General features: G+C 38.2%; 2 protein-coding genes across 2 annotated transcripts; both read left to right on the forward strand.

Annotated features, from left to right (window-relative positions):
* Window positions 1–1356: 1356 nt before the first annotated feature.
* On the forward strand, window positions 1357–2136 carry LOC112184050. The gene has a single exon (XM_024322346.1). It carries the CDS (start codon window positions 1357–1359, stop codon window positions 2134–2136), a length of 780 nt encoding a protein of 259 aa, XP_024178114.1.
* A 5396-nt stretch (window positions 2137–7532) lies between these two features.
* LOC112186121 (transcription factor MYB114) lies at window positions 7533–15479 on the forward strand. The gene is made up of 3 exons (XM_024324477.2): window positions 7533–7801; window positions 7906–8035; window positions 14831–15479. Exons 1-3 carry the CDS (start codon window positions 7696–7698, stop codon window positions 15249–15251), a joined length of 657 nt encoding a protein of 218 aa, XP_024180245.1. The 5' UTR covers window positions 7533–7695; the 3' UTR covers window positions 15252–15479.
* Window positions 15480–25633: the final 10154 nt, after the last annotated feature.

Genomic DNA, 25633 nt, shown 5'->3' on the forward strand with positions numbered 1-25633 from the left:
TGCACTTTTTGTAGTAGTGTTATTTGGATTGTGTGGTGGATTGTTGAAGGGTGGTAGAAATGCACTATTAAGGTGGTCGAACCTGTTTTCAACTCTAGGATTCGGGTGGCTGGGGTCTGTTTACTGGATTCAGACAGACCTAGACAGATTATGGGTATTGATTTGGACCTCTCCACGTCTTTATGGTCTGAATATGAGATTTTGAACACTACCGGCCACCTCTGAACTAAATATCTGGTAACCTGTCTTTATACTTTTCATCTTTACGTCCAACTGTATTCTATTACTTGTAATTTTCTTTATTATTTACACAATTTTATCGTCTATCTCTTTGTTTGGTATATCCGTGTGTAGGTGTGGTACTGTTGTACGCTAATGGTTTGACAAGTTCACCAACTAAACCTGAAACAAAACCTCCTCAACTAACGGTTTGACTAGAGGTTATTAGAAACATTTTCTTCAAACGATTGCAAACCTCCACTTGTGTACGGTCATCTTCATTATCTTTGCACTTAAATGCAGAGTACCCCAAGACAATCTCCACTCAATCTACTCTACATAAATTTGGTAGTACTCAATTCACTACTCATTAACTATGATTAACATAAGGGTGAGACTATTTCCACCCCACCAAATGCTTTGTTCACCCTGCAATTAAATTTTTATCCTGAAATTTCTAATTTCACCCTCAAATAATTTTAAAAAGAAAAAAATATATTACCATTGAAAATGTGAAACTGGAAAAAAAAAAAAAAATTAGCACACCATCAATCCCATGCCTTCTAGTTTCTTTTTACTCTTTTCATTTTGTTTTCTTCTTCTCTATCTTCTCCCTTCATCAACTATTATGTCATAGAATCAAACATGAGTCACACGAAGTTGAACAAAATAATACTAACCAACAATTGTTTTCACTTATTGCTATAACTTGAAAATTTCATCTAATTATTTGCTTGATCGGCTAGCGATGAAGAAGCTAAGAACATTTTTTTTTTTGGTATAGTGATATGGTCATTGGGATGTCTGTTGGGTAAATTTTTAATTAAAACAGAATTGATTTCTCATTTTCATTATTTTTCTGTTAATAATTGTTGTTAAGGGTACAATTTTTGAATTTTAAAGAAAAAATTTAGTTGTAGAGTGAACAAAGTATTTAATAAGGTGCCTCTTAGAAATATTAGAATTTTTTTTCTTGGTGGTGCCAGTGGTTTTCTATGTGCTAAAGCAGATGGACTTATGGTGCTGTTCTGTTTCACCAAAGCACTATCATCATAGGTTTTAGTATCGAAAAAACCCTAAGCGCCGCTGCACCTTTGCGCCGCCATTAAGCCTCTCTACAGCCACTAAGCTCCGATCATGTTTCAAGGCAACGTTCTTGTCTGGAATTGTCGTGGCATTGTTAATTTTGAGTCACAAAGAGCCCTCATAGACATCGTCCAAGCACGTAAACCTAGTTTGATCTTTTTAGCAGAAACCCTAGCGCAGAAAGAACACATCGATGCTCTTACAAGACGCCTTGGTTTCAAAGATAATATCTATTATCCACAGGAGAGGGAGTCTCAAGGAGTAGCGCTGATATGGAATGATGATACACACGCCTCTCTCCGATCCCGGTCCCCTAATCACATTGATGTAGTTGTTGGTAAACCAGACGAAACACACAAATGGAGATTCACTGTTATTTATGGGGTTGTAGCCCATGGAGAAAGACACAGGACTTGGACTCTCATCCAAGCTCTTGCTGCTGAACCCTGCACCTTGCCATGGCTTATGGCTGGGGACTTTAACAAGATCATGTCGAACAATGACAAATCGGGCGGCCCCCGAAGAGCAGCAGCGCCAATGGCTACGTTTCGAAGAACCATGGCCGATTGTGACCTCCTGGATATGGGCTTTGTTGGTAGTCGCTTCACCTGGAGTAATAAGTACACCAAAGAGCGTCTTGACCGAAGTTTTCAAACTCCACCATGGAGATCTCTTTTCCCGTACAATCGTGTCATCACCCTAAACCCTAGTGAATCCGATCATTGTCCGCTCTTAATCATTGTGAGCGCTGAGAAGCTTAGGTACAAGAAAGCCACCAATCAGTTTCGTTTTGAGGAGTGTTGGCATGAAAACCCTAGGTGTGGGAATTAATACAACAGGCTTAGTCCAAACCTTATACAGGCAATGTACTTCAGCAGGTGACTTTCAAAATCCAAGACACCGGGCAAAACCTCATGCAGTGGCACGCAACTGAGTTTGCAAAACAAAAAGTAGAACTGCGGGTTATTCAAGAAAAGCTTAATGATAATATGAAGAGGCAGTACTCACCAGAACAGTATGAAGAGCAAAGGTTGCTGCATGTGAGGCATAATCAACTGCTATCTCAGCAAGAGAAGTACTAGCGTCAAAGATCCAGAGCAATATGGCTTAAAGATGGTGACAGAAATTCTGCTTTTTTTCATCGTAGAGCTACTAATCGCAAAAGCAAAAACCTAATTAGGGGACTTAATGATGAACAAGGTCAATGGCAAGTGGAACCAAGTGAAATTCAAAGACTCCTCCTAACCTATTTCAGGCATGTGTTTTCAACTGAAAACACCAACTCAGAGGCTATAGCAACAATCATGCAAGCAACACCACGTAAAGTATCTCCTGCAATAAATGAGTATCTTATGCAGCCCTACTCCGACGAAGAAATTAAGAGTGCACTTTTTCAAATGCATCCATCAAAAAGTCCCGGCCCTGATGGTATGTCTCCTTTCTTCTTCCAAAAATATTGGCATATTGTGGGATTTGATGTTTGTGTGGCAGTGCGTGGATTTCTAGAAACAGGAGATATGAGTCGTTCCACCAACTTCACTCACTTATGCTTGATACCAAAGATAAAAAACCCTAAAGAAGCTGCCCAATTCAGGCCAATTGCTCTAAGCAATGTCATCTGCAGGATTTGTTCTAAGGTCGTTGCAAATCGACTTAAGTTTTGGCTACCTCAGATCATATCTCCTCTGCAGAGTGCATATGTCCCAAATAGACTAATCTCTGATAATACCTTGGTAGCAAATGAAGTCGCACATTTCATGCACAAACTTCGTCAACAAGTAACTGGCTTTTTCTCCCTCAAACTCGACATCAGTAAGGCTTATGACAGGTTAGAGTGGCCGTACTTGCAGGCTATCCTCACCAAATTAGGTTTCCATCCTAATTGGATCACTATGGTCATGAACAATGTGACCTCGGTCAGTTACTCCATTTTAGTGCAAGGTGAACCAACTTCACACATACTGCCTACCAGAGGAATCAGACAGGGTGATCCATTATCACCGTACTTATTTATTCTCTGTGCAGAAGGTCTCTCTGCTCTCATCACACAAGCAGTGCAATCCAATGTTATTCAGGGACTTACTATGTGTCCTCAAGCTCCTACCCTTCATCATTTATTTTTTGCGGATGATTCCCTTCTATTTGGCACAACTAATGCCGCAGAATGCCTTGCTTTTAAGCATATTCTTAATATATATGAGCAAGCCTCTGGCCAGCGGGTTAACTTCCAAAAAAGCAGTGTCGTTTTTAGCAGGAATGTCCACATTGATCTTCAAAATAGTCTAGCTTCTATTCCTGCGGTGGACAGGAGGGATGAACATGATAAATATCTCGGTCTACCAATGAGAGTTGGTAAATCCAAAACAGCAAAGTTTGCTTATATCAAAGACAAGTTGTCCAAGAAGTTGATTAATTGGAAGTCCAAGATTCTTAGTTGTGCTGGCAAGGAGATACTAATCAAGGCAGTTGCTCAAACAATGCCCCTATATGCCATGAATTGCTACCTGCTGCCTAAAAGCCTTTGTGATGATATACATCAACTATGTGCTTCTTTTTTTGAGGGTGACACAGAGGAGAAAAAGAAAATCCATTGGAGAAGTTGGGAGAGACTATGTTTAACCAAGCATGAGGGAGGTATGGGCTTTAAAAACATTTATGCGTACAACATTGCAATGCTGGCTAAATAGGGGTGGAGGATTCTCTCCAATCCTCACTCTCTAGTTGCTCAGTTGTACAAGGCTAGGTACTTTCCACAATGTTCATTCTGGGAGGCTGAAGTGCGTGATTCTCCTTCGTTCTCCTGGAGGAGTATACTCCAAGGCAGGGCAATGCTTAAGGCGGGTGTCCAATGGAAAATTGGGGATGGTGAACAGGTTGATATTTGGTATGATCGCTGGATTCCTGTACATGCTTCGTATCAAGCCACTAGACCCCAAAACACTTCTTTTAACAAAGTTGCTGATCTTATTGATGCTCCAAACCGGCAATGGAAACCGGGGGCAGTGCATAGTCTCTTTCCAAATGATATAGCCTCTCGCATTCTCTGTATTCCTTTGAGCAGAAATCATAGTCCAGATAGGTTAATTTGGAGTCCGGAAAAGATAGGATATTACTCTATTAAGTCGGCATATTGGATTGCAAGGGTCGCAGTCATGCAAAATACTCTCACGTCTACCTCCAATGGTGATCCATACAAAGAACTTTGGCGATGTTAATGGAAGGCCAAAGTACCTGGAAAGGTAAGCATATGCATGTGGAGAGCGTGTAACAACCTACTCCCCATGAGAGAAAGATTACTTACTAAAGGTTATAGTGGAGACACCAGATGTATACTCTGTAACCTCCAGTTAGAAGATGTGACACATCTTTTCTGTATGTGTCAAATAGCTTCAACTATTCTTTCAGGTCCACCATTTCATTTACAAGCTACCCTACTGCCATCGATCAACTTTAAGGATTGGATGTTGGAACGGGCATTAACTCTAAGCATAGATCTTTTTGCACGTTTAATGATGATAATATGAGCCCTTTGGAAGAACAGGAACAATGTGCTCTGAGCAGGAACCAGGCAGACAGCTCAAGATGTCTTATTAAGCAGTTTTGCATGGTGTGATGAGTATCAGAGAGCTCGAGGTACTGTGAAGCAGCCTCACAAACAACCAAGAACAAGATGGAAGCCTGCTGAAGATGGGGCCTTCAAACTGAATGTGGATGCAGCCTTCTTACCTCAACAAACCACAGGTGGAATAGGGGGAGTGTTAAGGGATGCCTCAGGAAATTTTGTTGCAGCTTTTGCAAGACCAGTTCAGCATGCTGCATCTCCTAAGCAATGTGAACTTTTAGCCATTAAAGCAGGAGTAGATTTTCTAGTTTCCCTTCAAGTGCAGCAGGCTGTCATCGAGAGTGATAGTACAGTGGCTATTGCTGAAGCTCTCAGCCCAGATCACAGCATGTTAGCTAATGGAGGTTTAATAGATGATATACAATGTGCCATGCAATGCATCCCCAGCATTCGCATTTGCTATCAACCCCGATCTAGTAATTTGGTAGCACATAGATTGGCGGGAATAGGTTTTGAGGCAAACCACAACTCTGTATGGTTGGGACTAGTCCCTGAATGTATTCGTGATGTTCTCAGTCACGATCTCCAATACCTCACTTGAGGTTTTTTATCAATAAAAGTCCTTTGTTAAAAAAAAAAAGTATTTAATAAGGTGGAAATAGATGCACCCCTTAACAAATTTTATCAATTATCGCTTTAAAATAAAAGTAAAGATTGTGATAGTTGTCAATTTCTTAAATGACCATATCGAACTATCCAAGTCCACATTTTCTTTGGCTTGCAGCCGTGTAGGTGTGGTACTGTTGGACAAGTATGGTATAAAAAGTTTCCCATTTAAACCTGAAAGGTTGAAACAAAACCTTCTATAAGAGGTTAGAAATGTCCTCTTCAAATGATTGCAAACCTTTCCGTACGGTCATCTTCAATGTTTTTTCAGTTTACACCGTCGGTGCATAGAATAATTTCCATCCAATAAAATCTAACTCAATCGTCTGCAGAAAATTTCCGGTGGTCCGTTCTCATTACCATTAATTATGAGTGGTTCGGTCATTCCAGAAAAAATGAAGAAAAGTAGAGTAAAGACGTGGAGGTCCAGCCGAGGTGTATGATTTGGAGATCTCAGTTTGATCCATTACTGTCGATTTGATCCTGTATTCAATTATGTATGGCAAAGGCTCCGCAGCTTTTAAAGTCTCTGCAGCGACAAAGCATATATGCATGGTAGCCCACAGTCTTTACCGTGCCACGTTTTGTATGTGGATTGGAGTTGCTGTGATAACACTATTCAGCTGCTCTTTGCTAATTGGCCGAGCATGGTGGAGTATACAAGAAACCTTTGATGCAGCATCATTAATTGACTGAGGAGAAACACGGTGAAATGGTGAAGGACCCGATCTTTTGCAATTAACGCCAGGTCGTGAAATTCTCCAGCACCTTGCAAGACTCTTGGCATGAAGTTTATCATCTATTCTCGGCAACCAGTCAAGAAATTCTCAACCACCGGTCTCAAAACTTACCTTGTATCCTTACCAATCACTAAAAAGTTCTCAACAGGTGGTCGTCAATGTAATCTACATTTTTCATTTCATTTTTTGTAACCATTTTCGGGATTCGATGTTTTTGAGGTGCTTTTATTGTTTGCAATCTAACTAAACTTTACTTTCCATTTTTTCTGACGAGTATAACATTTTATTATATTAATTAAACCAACCAAATCAGTCAGAATAGTACATATACCAATACATAAGCGCATGCAAAAAAATCTACATTGATACACGACTACTTCTTCAGCAATAAAGCTCCAAAGTCTAACTAAACAAAAGCATTTTGCCTTCAAAGAAGAATATTATTTGTTATCTATCTTTGCCGAGCGTGCAATTGGGTACGAAAATAGATAACACTTTTAAGAATACTCACAGAAGAGTTTCTGCTCGTACAGATTAAAAACAAAACATGCAAAACATGGAGATCCCGATCGCCGGCAAGTCGAGGAAACAACCGCCAACCTCGCACCCAAGGTGCCGTGCTAAAACAATCATCGCCTGGAGTCAGGGACGACATTCGGCGAAAAGGTCGACAGACGTTGCCTAAATTGATGCCAAAAGGTCACTAGTCGACGACGGGGTTGCTAGAGATAGAGTTGGGAGCTAGGGTAGAATTTCTGCAGCGAGAGAACTTTTCAATCCCAAATACGCTATTATATCTTCTATACCAAGTGCTAAACTTTATTTTCCATTAATTGTATCAAAGGACTTTGATAAATTATAGAAACCTTAAGAAGTTCCTCATTATTTTCTATCAACTCGATCAGCATTCCAGAATAATCGATGAGGCATAGATGCTCCTTAAATCCTTCACTATTCTCGCTGGAAAGAATCAACACTTTGATCCGGTATTTTATCTTTCTTTTTGCCATGACCCACTGCATCAAACTACTGTCCTAAAACGTCCTTAGTGCTATGTAATCACTGTTGGGGTAAAATAATAATAATAATATGTACAAGCATAGCCATGCGATGCCACTAGAAGGCTGGGTTGCCATTTGCCAAGGCCACCATAATTAATGCAGACAAGTGAGACAGCTGTATACTTCAACCAATATCATGTGGATATTAAAATACGTAGGAAGAGTCGCCACCACGAAACGCAAATGAATTCAAATGGAAATTAAGTGAAATAAAATGGAAACCAGTACTAGTCCGATCTTGAGTTTATTATATATATTCGAATATATATTTGAATTCAAATGTACAGTGGTACCTTCTAGAATTTGGAGACTTCTGAGGTCTTACAATCATATCAGCATATAATAGCTACTGAATACTGATATGGAGGTGAGAAAGGGTTCATGGACCAAAGAGGAAGATCAACTTCTCAGGAACTACATTGATACACATGGAGAAGGAAGATGGCACAAGGTTCCTTTCCAAGCAGGTAATTGTTTGATACATATGTCTATATTATCTCTGTGTCTCTGAGAGTCCTGCATAAACTGGTAATATATACACGATTATTTAAGAATGTATAAACACTTGCAGGCTTAAACCGATGCAGAAAGAGTTGTAGAATGAGGTGGTTGAATTATTTGAAGCCAAACATTAAGAGAGGAGACTTTGTAGAGGATGAAGTCGATTTAATGATTAGGCTTCGGAAGCTTTTGGGAAACAGGCAAGTACTGCTATCGAATTATCCTAGAAATATAGAAAGCTAGCTCCATGTAAGTACATCTGAATCTAATTTGATAAGTACTGTTGTGCCAAATAGACACCAAGAAGACAAACCAGTAACAAAAAAACTCACAAAATACACACACCAACAGTAGATACAGAAAACTCAATCACAATCCAAACAAGTACCAGACAAACCAAAGTGCAAGAATGGAGAAAATAAGACAGCAAAGTGTTTACCCAGTTCAGCAATTTGCCTACATCTGGGGAGCAGATGGAACCACTCAATTTCACTATCAAAGAGAAAGATTTTGTACAATTTCTCTCACACAATCTCAACAGAGAAGAACACTCGTTTTTTCTCTCAACTCTCTCTGTTTTTTCACCCTACCAAACTGCTGCAGTTTTGCAGTTTTATTCTATTACAAAATGGGTAGTTTTTCCCAATTCAAATAACCTCTATATACGGTTATTACATATCTATCTATTTAAAGACAGCAAACAACTAAACTGACTCAGACAAAGGTTGAGCCAAAACCAACAATCTCCACCTTGGCGAGACCTGTGTGAAACAGAAGAGAACTAACAGCATGAGAACAATTTACAACCCTCCAAACCTTAACAAGAATGATTCTTGCTAAGCCAACATCGAACAATTCCATCTGCTCTTCCAACAACTATCAAACACTTACAACATGAACCAAGTTCAAACAATGAATGAACTTGGTAGCAATAACAACCTTTGTCAACACATCAGTAGGGTTATTCTCAGTAGAAATCTTCACAAGAGCAATTCTGCCCTTCTCAACTTCATCACGAATCTTGTGATAACGAACATTAATGTGTTTGGTTCTAGCATGATAAACCTGATACTTTGCCAAATGAATGGCACTTTGACTGTCACAATAAACCTCCACCTGATGCTGAGAAATCCCCAACTCATTCACTAAGCCATGTAACCATAAAGCTTCCTTTACGGCTTCTGCAGCGGCCATATATTCAGCTTCAGTTGTTGATAAAGCTCGGGTATCCTGCAAGATTGATCTCCAACAAATAGGTGCTTGTGCCATAGTGAACAAATAACCTGTTCTAGACTTCCCATTATCCAAATCACCACCATAGTCAGAATCCACATATCCAACTGCAAAATTTCCAGAATCAATTTTCTGAAAACACAAACCAACATCTCTAGTCCCATGTAAATATCTCAAAATCCACCTAGCAGCTTTCCAATGCTCCATACCTGGATTATGCATATATCGACTCACCAATCCAACAGCATGTGCAATATCCGGTCTTGAACAAACCATAGCATACATCAAAGAACCCACCAGACTAGAATATGGAATGTTAGACATATCCTTTATCTCTTCATCAGTTTCAGGACATTGAATGGCACTAAGTTTGAAATGAGAAGCTAAAGGTGTACTTACAGATTTGGTATCATCATTTACATCAAATTTCTGCAGCAATTTATCCAAATATTGCTTTTGAGTTAAGCACACCATGCCTTGATCTCTGTTTCTTGTAATCTCCATTCCAAGAATCTTCTTGGCTTCACCAAGATCCTTCATTTCAAACTCCATACTCATTTGTGTTTTCAGCTTCTCAATCTCCCTCATATTATTTGAAGCAATGAGCATATCATCAACATATAACAACAAATATGTAAAAGACCCATCATGCAGCTTCCGAAAGTATATACAATGATCATAATTGCTTCTTTGATACTTTTGGCCTCTCATAAAGTCATCAAACTTCAAATACCATTGTCTTGGAGATTTTGCTTCAAGCCATACAAAGATTTCTTCAATCTACAAACACAATCTTCTTTCCCTTCCACATGATATCCATCAGGTTGAGACATATAAATCTCATCATTCAAATCACCATGGAGGAATGCTGTTTTCACATCTAGTTGAACCAATTCAAGATCAAACTGAGCAACCATAGCCAACATTATACGAACTGAACAATGCTTTACTACCGGGGAGAAAATCTCATTGTAATCAATACCTTCCTTTTGTGCATAGCCTTTAGCAACTAGTCTTGCTTTAAATCTCACTCCACTTTGTTCAGGAAAGCCTTCTTTCTTAGTATACACCCATTTGCAGCCAATAGCTCTCTTACCCTTCGGTAATTGAACTAACTCCCATGTATTATTCTTCAATAAAGACTTCATCTCTTCACCCATAGCATTGCTCCAATCTTCCTTTTCATGACTACTACTTGCCTCCTCGAAATTTGATGGAATACCAACACTCATGGTGTGAAAAGCAAAAGCAACAAAGTTCTTTTGCCAATTTGGCTTTCGGATTACTCTTCTTTGTATATTCACAGCTATCGACCTTTGAGGTTCAGATCTTCTAGGAGGAGTTTCTTCAACTTCTTCAGCAATTTCATCTTCTGCTACTTCTTCCTCTTCCTCACTGTCTATACCAGCTTCAACTTGTATAGGTTTTGGAATAATAGAAGAGACTTCAAACTCCACCTGTTCAGCAACTTTCTCTTTTCTCTGAACTTCACCATTACTAGACTTTTTCAATAACATAGAAGCTTCATCAAAAGTCACATCCCTACTAATAACAAGCCTCTTCAATTCTGGACACCACAACCTGTAGCCCTTAACTTCATTGTTCAAACCAACAAATAGAGCCTTCTTGGCTCTTGGATCAAGCTTACTTTCATTGACATGAAAGTATGCTGGACAACCAAAAATATGCAAATTATCATAATCAAATGCAGGTTTCCCGGTCCATACCTCATATGGTGTTTTTCCATTAATAGCGGCTGAAGGTAGTCGGTTGACAAGATGACAAGCATAATTGAGTGCTTCTGCCCAGAACGCTTTACTAATCCCGGATTGAGCCAACATGCATCTCACTTTATTAAGCAAAGTTCTGTTCAACCTCTCTGCAATGCCATTTTGTTGTGGTGTTCTTGCAACTGTGAAATGCCGCTTTATGCCTTCATCTTTACAAAATTTCAGAAAATCTCTAGAAGTATATTCTCCTCCATTGTCTGACCTCAAAGCTTTAATCTTCCTTTCAGTTTCATTTTCAACCATTCTCTTCCAACTGGAGAAAATATCTAGCACTTCAGTCTTGTGCTTCATTGTGTAAACCCAAACTCTTCTAGAATAACCATCAACAAAAGTGACAAACCAATGTCTACCACTCATTGAGGCTATTTGTGTTGGACCCCAAACATCGGAATGCACATAATCAAGAATACCTCTAGTTTGATGTATTGCAGCACTAAAGCTCACTCTTGTTTGCTTCCCCAAAACACAATGCTCACAAAAACTAAGCTTACCAGATCTAACACCTTTTAGTAACCCTTGTTTTGCAAGCCCTTGCAAAGCTTTCTCACCGGCATGCCCAAGTCTCATGTGCCACAATTTGGTGTTATCAACATCGTCATCAACAAAAGCAATTGTAGCTATACCTACGATGGTTTTCGCCTCAAGGAAATATAGTTTCTGTACACAGGGAGCTTTCATCACAACCATAGAACCCTTGGTGACCTTCATCATATTATCTCCCAAGTGAGCATGGTAGCCCTTTTCTTCCAAAGTACCAACAGAAATCAAATTCTTAGAGAGTTTAGGAACATACCACACATTAGTTAAAGTCCTAACTAATCCATCATGGAACTTCAATTTGACAGTTCCAACTCCTTTCCTCTCCAAGCCATAATCATCACAAGTGATAACATCACCACTCACATTTGTATCCAAAGTAGAAAACCAGTCCTTTCTTGGAGTCATATGCTCAGTACAAGCACAATCCATTATCCACTTTTCTTTGTCATTGATGGGAGACACACACAAAACATAATCAGGTTCCTTCTCAGCAAGTACTACATTAGCACTAGAGCTTGCACCCTTGTTTTGTAGCTTCGGACAATCTTTCTTCCAATGGCCTTTATTATGGCAAAAGGCACACTCATCTCTTCCCAAGCTCTTCCTATCCTTTGAAACTCCTCTTGGACCAGAAAATAACTTCTTCTTGCCCCCAAATTTCTTTCTTTCATGTGATCTACCTCTCACAATCAAAGCCTCCGAAGTACTGGAAGTACTATCATATTTATCCTTGTGCCTAACTTCATAATTCATCAATGCATTAGACACTTCATCAAATTTAATAGTGTCTTTACCATATAGCAAAGTAGTAGCTAAATGATCATATGCATCAGGTAGAGAATTTAACAACAATAAGGCTTTATCTTCATCCTTAATTTCTTCATCTAAATTTAACAAATCAGCAATTAACTTGTTAAAGGCATCAAGGTGTTGAATCATCTTTGTACCTCTGAATTGGAACCGGTATAACTTCTTCTTCAAGTGTAGACGATTCTCTATGCTCTTCGTCATATACTTGTCTTCCAATTTCTGCCATAACATCTTCGCCGACGTCTCCCGCATCACAAAATACTTTTGGGCTTTAGCAAGACACAACCTTATCGACGAGCAAGCTACCCGATTCAGCCTCTTCCATTCTGCTTCTTCCATGTCTTCAGGCATATTCTCCAAAGTCAGAGTCATATCCAAGTCTTGTTGAGCCAAGACATCTCTAACTTCACATTGCCACATACCAAAGTTGTTTGTTCCATCAAATTTCTCCACTTCAAACTTTGCATTTTGCACCGTTGTTCTTGCAACTCGAGCTCCACCTCCACCAAATGGATTGACCTCGACATCTTGATTGTCTTCCATCTATACCAACCTGATCGAGAGCCGAAGCTCTGATACCAATTGTTGTGCCAAATAGACACCAAGAAGACAAACCAGTAACAAAAAACTCACAAAATACACACACCAACAGTAGATACAGAAAACTCAATCACAATCCAAACAAGTACCAGACAAACCAAAGTGCAAGAATGGAGAAAATAAGACAGCAAAGTGTTTACCCAGTTCAGCAATTTGCCTACATCTGGGGAGCAGATGGAACCACTCAATTTCACTATCAAAGAGAAAGATTTTGTACAATTTCTCTCACACAATCTCAAAAGAGAAGAACACTCGTTTTTTCTCTCAACTCTCTCTGTTTTTTCACCCTACCAAACTGTTGCAGTTTTGCAGTTTTATTCTATTACAAAATGGGTAGTTTTTCCCAATTCAAATAACCTCTATATACGGTTATTACATATCTATCCATTTAAAGACAGCAAACAACTAATCTGACTCAGACAAAGGTTGAGCCAAAACCAACAAGTACTACTTCTTTCACTCTTTGAATGTATGAGCTGGCCTAAGAAGCACCGATACAGGTACGCGTACCCGGATACGATACGTGAAAACGACAAATCTTAAATATAATTGGATAAGCGTACGCGATTAAATATATATATATATATATAATTAGAAGAAAAAAATGAAACTAATAGGAGGTGTTCGTCCATCACTCATGGTTCCCGGAAGATATACAATTGATCACAAATTCAAAATTCACTCATGCCATAAGAATAGTTTATACTTTATACATTATCACAATCATAATTGAGTAAATTGACACATATGCTGTTAACTGGACCACTACTAGTGCAGCTCCACTACTAGTCAAAAGTCAAAACAATACTATCACAATACCCAGCAGCTGTTAGAACAAATATGACCCACAATCATAATTGACCCAGCAGTTGTTACCACACTCATAATTGACCCACAAATCCACAATCATAACTACTAGCATAGCTCCACACTCCCACAGCGAATAACAAATATGAGAAGAAGAGCAGAACAAACGAAGCTAGAAGACCAGACGAGCAGCAGAGGAACTCCGAAGCGGCTGAGATTAGGTCTCTCTCTCTTGCGATATGAATTTTTTTAATTTTTTTTCTATTATTTCAGGGTAAAAAGTCAGGATTACCCCACGTATCCGATTTATTTACATTCTTATGTATCCGAATAGGATACGAACGTATCCAAACCGTATCCAAATCAGGATACTCGTTTCCGACGCATTTCGTACCTGTATCCCGTATCGGTACGGGATACGGAGGCAATTTGACGTTTCCATGCATCATAGGCGCTGGCGAAACCCGAAACAAGTACATACACAACACAAACTCTCTTCTTCCTTTTCATTTTCATTTTCATTTTATTTTTTATTTTTAAAATAAATTAACTAATAGTCGAAGTTTTACCCATTTTTGTACAAAACGCCAAATAAAGAAGAAAGACATTTTTAACGTGCTCTTCCAGAAAGGTCAAAAGCTGTAGGTACGAAAAATGCAAAATTAAAAACAACCAAGACAGAAGGAAATTTTTTTTATAAAGAGGATGGTAGATACTAGTCTCTTAACATGTGCTCTACACTTGTCAATTTGTTTTTTTTTTTCTTAAAAAACAAAATTGTAAATCATATATAAGAACTCAATCCTATATTTGAGGAAAATTTTCATTTTTTTGTTGGAGATGTTGTAATTTTTTTTTATAATTTTTATCAATTAATTTCCTATTTTATTCTGACTAATTTGTTATTTTGTAGTTTTTTTTAGTAATATTTTGTAGAAATTTTTTTTTCTTTTACTACTGTAGTTATAAAAGAAGTTACAAATTTGCTATCACACTTTTTTTTTTCGGACAATGCTATCCCACTCCCTGACTCCCACCTCCCACGTTAGCCAAGTTATATATGTTCAACTATCAGTTTTTTTTTTTTTTTTTTTTATAATTCCCTACAAAACAAATTTTAGTAAATTGTGATATTTACAAAATTATTCCTCTTCATTCGAGTAAAATCAATGCAAGGCTAAGAATTTTTTATGTCCTTTTTTATTATTTTTACAGGTGGTCTTTGATTGCTAGACGACTTCCTGGAAGAACATCAAATGATGTGAAAAACTATTGGAGTGCTCGGCGAAGGAGAGACATAGATTTTGGCATCATGAAAAATAATAAGCCTCCAAAAATAACAAAGAATACAGTAATAAGACCTCGACCACGAATCTTCACCAAAAGTCTACATTATTTAAGTGCTAGACCTGCAACTTCAAAACCTATTGAATTAGCAGGAAATAGTTCATCGTCAATATCACCACCTATACAGAATGAAGTTGATGAGTGGAAAACTCTACTGGAGGGAGATGTTCTTACAAACTTTTGGGTTGAGGATTTGGCCTCAATATCAAGTACTATAGGTGTCAATTCTACTGAACAAGGTTTTGAAATGGACCTTTGGCATTTTCTCCAAGAAGAAGCAAGGCAATAAGATTCAGACAACCTGATTCTCTTTAGTATTGGTGTAGAGAATAAAAACAATCACAATCTAGTGTGTATTGTTAAATTAGATTTGCAGAACAAATCTCATTTAGAATAGGTTTTGTTGATTTGTCGTTTCCCTCGTTTTTTTTTTTTTGGTCAATCGTTTCCTTCGTTTTGGTTTTATTGAATGTTTTTGCATTGAATCTTGTTATCAATATTGGGTTATTTACCATCATTTTTTTAGGGTGGTGCAGTGGTGCTATTCACACAGCCCTCTATTTTTCTATTACTTTAATTTAATTTTCTTTTACAAATTACCCTAACTACCCTCTCTTTCAATTATGTTTCTTTTTCTTATTTCTTTTTTCTATTTGGCAAGTCATTCATGAATCAACCATCATTATATAATAAATCAATTTTTTTCTGCTACTAGGATATTATGATACGAAGGTTTGATTAAGGGGAGGTCCGAGCTTCTCGGAGCGAGTGACCTTGGTTTTTTTGAAACCTAGGTTTCGACTGGCGGCGGCGGCGGCGGCACTCTTCCTTCAGGCAAGGCGACGATCGTGGACGGCGGTGATGCAGGGAAGGCTCTCTGCGGCGATCGTGGGTGCGGCGGAGGGCTTCCTGGTTTGGAGGCTTCTCAGATTGTGTTGGTGGGTTTCGATCCAGGCTGTAGCAGGTGTTGATTGCGGCGAGGTCAGTAGTGGTCCACGACGTTGATCGATCCAGGTGTGCCAGGCTCCGATCGTGGTTGTCTCAGCGAGGAGGCGGTGGCTTGTGTGGTGTGATCCAAGTCGGAGATTTGCTGTCTAGCTTTTGAAGGACGGCGGCGGAGATTTGTGATTGGAGGTTCTAAGGCGGATCGCAGTCTGTTGAGGCTCCTATCGCTGTGTGACAGCGGAGGGTGCAAGTTCGGGCGGTTTCGAGAGCTGGTACTGGTGGTTCCCTTGCTTAGTTGATCGGCTTTTGAAGTAGGCGTTCCGGCCGGTCTCTAGGAGGACCCAGTGATGGTGGAGGAGAGATGGAGGCCGCCGAAATGGTGAATGGCGGGGCTGCCTTCTGGGAAGGCCGGTCTAGTCCGGCTGGTGTGAGGAAGTTGGATCTTGGTAGTGGGCTCGGGCCTCTGCCATACTGGGTTGTGGTGCAGCCTAGTGATCTGGGCCTTTGACTCAAGTCTCCTTTTTCCTTTCACTAGTTTGGGTTGGATTGGGCTTTTGGGGAGGTAGATAGTTTATCTTCTAGCCCTATTTTGTCTTCTGGATGTTATCGTGCTCTGTGTTGTTGTGTTGCGACGTACACCATTTGGGTCTTACGCGTTAAGATGCTTAAGATAGTGGTTCCATCTTTGGATAGGGTAGGGTTAGGGGAGTTTTATTTCTTTTCTTTTCTTTTCTGCAATTCCTTTAGGTTTTCAATTTGTTGGCTAGTAATAATTTAGCTGCTTTGGGCAGATTGGTTAGGAGTTTTCTGGCTGCCTTGAGTAGTCTGTATTGTGCTTGTACTTGTACTATGAGTGGTTTCATGAAACCCTCTAGCTTGACGCAGTAACGTCGTAATATATTTGGAACCTGATTCCATTTCCCTCAAAAAAAGATATTATGATACGAAGATCTTCCAAGTAACATGAATTTTCAGCAATAAATATGGTTTTGCTCTCCACACTCTGATTGATAGGTAAAAAAGTGTTGGACCTAATTCAACATATATTGTGAAGAGAATGCCAATACAATAACTAGTTGGTTATTTAGAGTAGTAATTATGGTTACTGAACTGAAATGTATAGATGGTAAAATGTTGGTACGTATATAAAAATGAAATGCATAAACCATAGTTGGAGATGCAAAACCAGAGAGTAAAAAGTTCTACATGAACTTACAGTAGCAAAGAGCAAGCTATCCTTATCTCAACACATTTAATTCCTTTCAACTAGAAGCAATGATAAAATTGTCAACACAAATACTTCAATAATGTATATTGGAGCATGAATTACCCAAATAATTTGGTAGAAAATAACAAAAATCAATGTACCAGTCCACAACATTGCTTCATAAAAATAAAAGCTAATAAACAAGAGTAACTAGAAGCATAAAACCAATCAACCTCAATTAAAAACACAAACCCTTGTTGAAACCCACCCCTACCCCCACAAACAATCACTCCTTAATTATCTATGAAACCTCCCTCAACTCATATTTGTATAATTTTCCTATGGCAAAATCTTTCATATTCTAGCATAATATAGTAGAACAAATCATGTCTATAATCATAAGGCTGTTGTAAAGTTCTACAGTTGCTCAATGGATTCAAATACACCAAATAATTTCAGTTAAAAATTTACCAAGAATGATAGATTCAAAGGGACTTGAATGATCACTAAACTCATATTTTTTTTACATATCTCCATTGTAAATCAGGAGTAAATTTTTTTCCAAAGATGTGTTTAAAGTTGCTTGTTCTGCTTTGATTGAACTTCAAACCATCACATTAGAGAGATAGTCATTCTTAGAGAAGTTTTTGATGGAAAAAAAAAAGGGGGAATAGAAAAGAGTTTTGGAGTCGTCTGCCTGCAGGAAAATAAAAGTTTAGGATTTAGGGATGATTGAATTTCCAAATAGAAAAAGTAAAAAAAAAATTAATAATAATAATAATTGCAAGAGAGGGTAGTTAGGGTAATTTGTTAAAAAAATTAATTTAAAGTAATAGAAAAATAGAGGGGGTGTGTGAATAGAGAAAAATAGTGTGCGATTAGCACCACCCTTTTTTGATGTTATACTTTGTTTAATAATATTGCAAGAATCCCCCTTCATCGATATACATAATTATATCACTTACTAACAAAAATATTTTTTTTTATTGGCTTCTGCACTCCTAAACCCTAGCCGCATATGGTTTTCCATTGCAGATTTTCAATGTCGATTACCATCACCTTCCCTGATCCTTGCCATCCCTATCATCCTGCTTCATGGAAGTGGGTTGTGCGTTGGTAACTATGGCAACTGTACATTATAGTCGTCCAACTATCTGTCCCCATAGATTATCTGTGGGATGAACCCAAAGCCAATGACACCCCCTCCATCGAAGACATCAATCTTGCTTTGACCCACTCGTTTTTTACGCCAACCTCTACATATCCCATGGAGGTGGCTTAGCTAGGGCTGATCTAGTTCGATGGGAGACTAAGTCACTTCAGACCATAGCAGAATTGAAGACTGGAGGCAGTAATAAGAAATGCGGTTTTTGTCGATCTAGTACAAATAAATTTTGGAGGGAGGAGGCTTGATGGACAACTTCAATACAACACCAAGGAATGTTGGGGCTTTACCAGAGATTTGATGAAGTTGCAGAGGACGGTCAAGATGGTCTGAAGCTGCGCCTGGGTGTCCCGATCGATATGGTTGGCTATGTGTTTGGACCCAAGTTCAAACTCGGTTCTAGGTGACTTCTATTACAAAGATTCTCTCGATGTGGTGGCTGTTGGATCGACCAATGTTAGCATCCCAAATGGCGGCGACGTCGTCTTGGTAGTGTCTAGTAGTGCAACTAGATTTGGTCTTTGACAGCCTTATTGGGCCTTTATATGGGTTTGGGGCCCTATTAGTCTTTGCGCTTGGCTTGTTGGGGTCCAGAATGTTTAGTACGTAGGACTTGAGTGCAGACATCTTTGGGGTCATACAATGACTATTTGGTCGGCCAGCGTCATTATTTCTTATAAAGGCAAAGACATCTTAGTGACAGTTAGGTTTTGTCCTTGATGGTCTTCTTAGGCCATTGGTTGGGCTTGGAGCATTGAAGATAGATTTTGGTTCTGGTTTTCTAGGGCCGAGAATGACTATTGGGTTTCTATACCCACCTTTTAGTTAGTTTTTTGTATTTAAACTAGTTTATTATTATGTGTACTGGTTCATAGTTGAATATGTTTACTTTGAATAAGTGAGCATGACATGTCAATTGAATGGTCCTATCCTATGTATCACCATGGTGCGATCATCACAACTTCTTGTCTACATGTAGATGATAACGGAAAGATATGTAATGGTTATTCTAGTCTTACCTTTATATTATGATGAAAATAGTACTGTAAACTTTATCATTCTTTTTAAATTAAAAAATTTAAAAATATATATATGCTAAATTACATGATACATACTTTTGACTTTGGTACTTGTATTTAACGGTTTCATGGTTTGTACTTACTGTTTGTCCTAGGGCTATGAGTAGATAATTCGATTGCCTAAGTACTAACTCTTTTTATTGCACTCTCTTCGGCCGATCTAATGTAATTTTGTTGAAGAAAATAATTACTCTCCTTCTGCTAAAAAAAAATTCATATATAAATAATTACTAGCAGCACTTTGGGTTTTAGAGGCTAAATTTGTGTTTATCAAAAAAAAAAAAAAAAAAAGGCTAAGTTACAATCTGTTGGATCATAATTCATATACATATGTGTGCCCTAAACCATGAAAATTACTTGTTCTAAAGTCCAATTGAATGTTGACTAATCAAATTCCATTATTTCCCTAATCTTGTACTTTTGCTTAACTTTTGTGTTTATTTATATATATTTATTATGTTTTCCTTATCATGCTAGGAAATGATAGAGAAGCATGGAAATAAACTAAAAAGTCAACCTTAGCACATTTTCTTACTCCGGCCAGGAGAAAGCAAGCTAAACAAGGAAGGAGGGTCGGCAGCCTGACTAAACAAACTCCAAATAGGTTGAAACTTTCCAGATCCATTCTAGATATCCGAAGGATTATTTCTTATGAATAGTTTAAGAGCTAATTCGGAGTGGAAAGCCTTCAAAAGATTGGTCCAAATTTTTGACTAAAAGACGAAAAAGGTAAAACGGGACCTGTACGGATTCCGGCAGCATTTCAGGCCAAAATACAGTGAACTAAGCTCTGAAATTTTACCAGCATGATTTACACTTATCAAGAAACATTTGGTATGAATAAGTCAAAGGTGAATTCTGAAGTCTCGGTGTAGATTCAATTGAATGAAGTTTCGGAAGCAGAAAATGAATCATAGTTGATCGAATAAGGGTAACTTGGCCAAGAATCCATTTTGGACGGATTTGTTGTGCATTTTTGGAAGGGTTATGTTGCTGCAATTCTCCAGGAGAGTTCTAGAAGAATCCTATGAAATTATGACAAGATTAATCCATCATATTATCATTTGGATAATAAGCATGGTGCATAGGGTTATCTCCATCCTTGTCATTGACTTTGGTGACCCAAAACCACCCTAACACTCTTCAAATTTATGATTCCCATGCATAATAAAGAGAGCTAGCTGTTCCTCCCTTCTTCTAAGTCATCTTTTTCTACTCTACACTCTAATAGCTCATCATTACTTCACTCTTTTTACTCCATCTCTTCCATACCCTTTCCCCTTGTTTTTAGGATCTATTACCACTCTCATACTCCACCTCCATATTTCTTACAATGCTTGAGCTATTGCTTTTATTTCCATTCATTATTCTACTCCTCTCTCTCTTCTCTATATAAGCATCCTTTTATCAAACTCTTAAGGCATCACCCATACCACTCCATTACATCTTTTTCTCCCTATATTCTCTACACAATCCACTATCATCTCTTCCACAAAACCTCCATCATCACTACCATCTCCTCCACAAAATCTCCATCACCACCACCATATATTCATCATCTTTTGTATCTACCCATTCTATTTCATATATATAAAGCTTCACAATTCCACCATTTCACCACTTGATTATTTCTACATCTCATATTCCATCATCAATCTTTGAAGAAGAAGGAGAGGAGCCTAGCATCACTTGAGGAATCATCATCACTATGACAAAACTTCCATGAGGTCATCTACACCATCCTCAATTTGATCATCACTAGTCACTTCTCTATCCCTACATTTTAGTTTGATATTCATAAACATATTGGAGCTTATGTATTTGATTATAAGTGAGTAGTTAGTTTGTTGGGGCTAGGGTTGAAAGCCCTAGCCAATCTTGTATGACTTTGATGTAAATATTATATTTGATGCACTTTTCTTTAGCACCTTAACATGCTAGTTCAAAAGTTGAATGTTTATGCTTAAACTTAATCAATTTGGGTATGAATATTTGCCATGACTTGAGAAATAATTAAGGCTTGATTAACCTTGGTTGTTTGAAGCATAATAGCATATCATATGTGCATGTTAGGGTTGTGAACTACAATCACTTAGAGATAAGCTTGGTTGGTTTGCATAATTTCTTCATCTCCAAGCTTTATGCACTTAGGTAAATGCATTAGATACCTAACCGGATTGAAATGCATGACTTAAGTAGTTAAGTACTACACCCGAGAGGGGTTGCTTGATATCATCAAAGGAACATGTCCCTTGTCATACCCGAGAGGGATGCAAGGAGAGAAATTGGCTAATTAAAATGGCATCATTCATTATAGAAGCATCATTGTTTGCAAGAAAGGCTAGAGATAAAAACCTTAAGTCCTAACTCTCATCCATTTTATTACATCTAATTTAGCTTAGGCTAGTTTACATTTCAAGTATTCATTTAGCTATTTCCTAATCAAATCATCTCCAAAACCAAAATCAAAACACTACCCCATCTTGCATATAATCACTATGAACTTTGGTTCACTTGTGAGCCCTTGTTTGTAATTTGTACATTTGCATATTCATGTAGCATCCTTTAGGTTTTTCTTAGCTAGAGTGGGTTTTCCAATCCCTTGGATACGATATCCCCTACTCATAATCTCTACACTATAACTTGGCCCTTATACTTGAGAGTGGCTATTTGGCTAACACAATCATATAGAAGGACATCAGCCAAAATAAGCAGAAGTGAATGAAGTAAAGTAAAACTAGGGCTGTCAATGGGTCATGTCATGTCACAAGAGATAAACCCAAACCCAACTCATTTAATAATCATGTCGACCTGACAGCGATATTTTTCTCTCAAACCCTAGCTAGCCTACGACCTCCTTGCCTCCACTGTCAAATTTTCTACCCTACTCTACCACTTCTCTCCATACCATGGCTTCCATTGATGCTGTCACAGCGAGCTTTGTTGCCTCCCTTACTCTCACTGAGGGTCCCTTACTCTCACTGAGGGTGGTAGTGCCCCTGATATAGGGAAAATTGGTGGTGGTCCTGTGCGTAGGTCATCCTAATCCTTTCTTCTTGGCAAACTATTGACCTGAAAGCAGGTTGATCTGAAGGCTTTTAAAACTCACTTCTATTGAACTTGGATGGTAGACAAGGAATTTAGGATCCAGGGAAGGGCTGGGGATCTATTCCTATTCTCTTTCGAATCTGTTTGAGATCATAACAAAGTATTATGGGGAGGAGTCTGGTGCTATGATCGTGCCCCTGTGTGTTTTGCAGAGTATAATGGAGTCAAACCATTGCATGAAGTCCAATTCAAGCATCTCCGAGTTTGGGTTAGGGTTTCTGGAATACCACCTCTTTATGAAGAGCCTGAGAATCTAACACTAATTGGGAACCTCCTCAGAGGTTTTTTGGATTATGATAAGAAGGAGTTCAAGAAAGGCTCGATTAGGGTTTTATTCTCTCATGATGTTTCCAAGCCGATCTTGCTTGAACGAAGAGTTTATCTGGATGTTGGTGTCGAACCGGTTCTTCAGTTTCAATTTGAACATTTGAAAGGGAGATGCTCTCAGTGTGGACTTGTCACTCATGCCAGAATTGCTTGTGCGGAACTATGTATGGTAAACCCTACTCTTTGGGTTTTGGATTTTCTTGGACAATCAGCATTTGGATGGTTCGTTCTCTTTCTTGGAAAAGGACAAGAATGATCTCTTCACTGCCTCTTCTTCCATCCCTTTGAAGAGGAAACCAGTTATTCGTCTATTGGAGCGGCCAATTCTCCCTACTTCTCCTTCGGTCCCTGCAGCGGATTTTGCTGTGACTGATACTTCTTTGGAGCATGAGTTGGAGAAAGATCAGAGTCCAACACTAGAACCTCCCATAGAGACTTGTGATTTGGATGGTTCTGCATGTATGCAGGTGCAACAAGAAGCGTGTTTGTCTTCTAAGAAACGAAATTGAACTAGTGTTGGTAACCCTTCCCCCAAGAAATTCATAACTATATTGGGTGGAAAGGTTCCAACCCTATAGGCTGATGCATTGGGATTGATTGAAGATGGCAGTGATGTTGCTTTGGTAACACTGAAGAAGAAGACTGACAGGCCTTTTGGCAGCAAGAATAAGAATCAGCGCACTAGTAAGAAGACTAATGGTAGTCTTCTGAAGCTCACCTATCCTACAACCATTGGTTCTGCTTCCAGCCCTAGAGACAAGGGCAAAGGAAAACTTTGGTTTCATAGTTTCCTTTTTGCCTAATGCTAGAAGTGGAGTCTTCTACTACTTTCATCTTTGTTTTCTAGTTGTACACCAATTGATGTCTCTAGGCGACTAGATTATTGCTTCATGAGAGGTTGGTAGGGAGAGTTTTGTTTCTTGTTTTTAGGCTCAATAAGTGAGCGAATGTGTTTCTAATGAGGGTACCTGTCTTTTGTTAGTTAGATCATACTATTTATGATTTTGGTATGAGATAGCATCTGATGTACGTGCCTTCTGGCCAAGGATATGTTCAATGAAATTATCCATTTCCTAAAAAAAATTAAAAAAAAGAACTAATCATGTCAAAAATTTAAACTCAAACCCAACCTATTTATTAAACGGGTCACCCATTTCCAACCCGCTTAACCCATTTAAGGGTTAATGTTGCGACCCATTTAACTAAAAAAAATGCATAAATTGATTAAATTCACTAGAAAATTTATAGTATTAACTGTGAAGTAGTAACCCTAGTTTAAAGTGAGAAAAAGACTTATTCGACCCTTATATACATATAATATTACTTTTTAAATGGGTCATCTACGCGGGTTATTTATAATATATTACCTGACTCATTTAATAAAAGGGTTATACGGGTTCATTTCCTGTTGAAGCGTTGACTTGCGGCCGACCCAATTATTAAATGGGTTATAGCGAGTTGACCCACGAACAACTCGCTTTTTAATCGTGCGGGTTCAACCCGCTTTATTTCGTGCAGGATTTGAGTCATAACGAAATTGATAGCCCTAAGTAAAACTCACGAAGCCTTTAAGAGCAAATGCACTCATGTACCAAGGGCAATTGCTTATTTGCCCACTAAATTGTTCCTTGCTAATTCACTATTCATCCAAAATTAGCAATTGCCTTCACTTTGTAAATGCACCAATAAAACACAATTCTAACGTCAATATACTATTTGAACTTTAAAATAGATTATTTAATTAATTTATGCATGAGATTAAATTTAAAATTTGATTATTAGATGGTGGTTGAAAGATCAAGAGTTGAAAAAATTTCTGATTTTTTGGTATATAAACTTAGGAAGTGAAGCCATAAAGGAAAGCAAATGGGTATTTCAAAACATATATTTAAACAAATTGAGATTTTTTTTCATTGTTTTGGATTTTTATGGAAAGAAGAAATTAAAATAAATAAATTGACTTTGTCAATCCAATAGAGGCCGTTGAATTAATATCAAAGAGATCTGGCCCTTGGTAGAAACCCACATAAGTGTGGGAGCCACAGCCTAGGTCAGGCAATTGAGTTGCTGATTCTCGGTCAGCAAGTTGCCCGACTTGCTCGGACCCACGAATTGGTCGATTGATTAATTGCCGCTGCATTCTTTCTTTTCCTCATTAATTGTCTGTGGTCACCCAATCAAACAGCCGATGCATTTGCTCTAAGGGGCCAGTGAGCTAGCCAATTGGTGAACAACCTAATTGGCCTTCATGTTATAAATTGTAATTATAGTGAATACTACTAAATTTTAAAAATAAAAAATAAAACAAGATTAAAGATTTGTTATTAATCATTCTACATATATTTATCGAAAAAGTAAAAAGTAAATACAAACCGGTCTCCAAATAACATTGACTTTGTCAATCCAATAGTGGCTATTGAATTAATATCAAAGAGATCTGGCCCTTGGTAGAAACCCACATAAGTGTGGGGGCCACAGCCTAGGTCAGGCAATTAAGTTGCTGATTCTCAATCAGCCAATTGCCTGACTTGCTAGGACCCACGAATTGGTTGATTGATTGATTGCCACTGCATTCTTTCTTTTCCTCATTAATTGTCTGTGGTCACCTAAGCAAACAGCCGGTGCATTTGCTCTAAGGGGCCAGCGAGCTAGCTAATTGGTGAACAACCTAATTGGCCTTCATGTTATAAATTGTGATTATAGTGAATACTACTAAATTTTAAAAATAAAAAATAAAACAAGATTAAAGATTTGTTATAAATCATTTTACATATATTTATAGAAAGAGTAAAAAGTAAACACAAACCGATCTCCAAATAACATATACAAATAATAAAAAA

The sequence above is a fragment of the Rosa chinensis genome, chromosome 2, assembly GCF_002994745.2.
Source record: "Rosa chinensis cultivar Old Blush chromosome 2, RchiOBHm-V2, whole genome shotgun sequence".
Classification (NCBI taxonomy): domain Eukaryota; kingdom Viridiplantae; phylum Streptophyta; class Magnoliopsida; order Rosales; family Rosaceae; genus Rosa; species Rosa chinensis.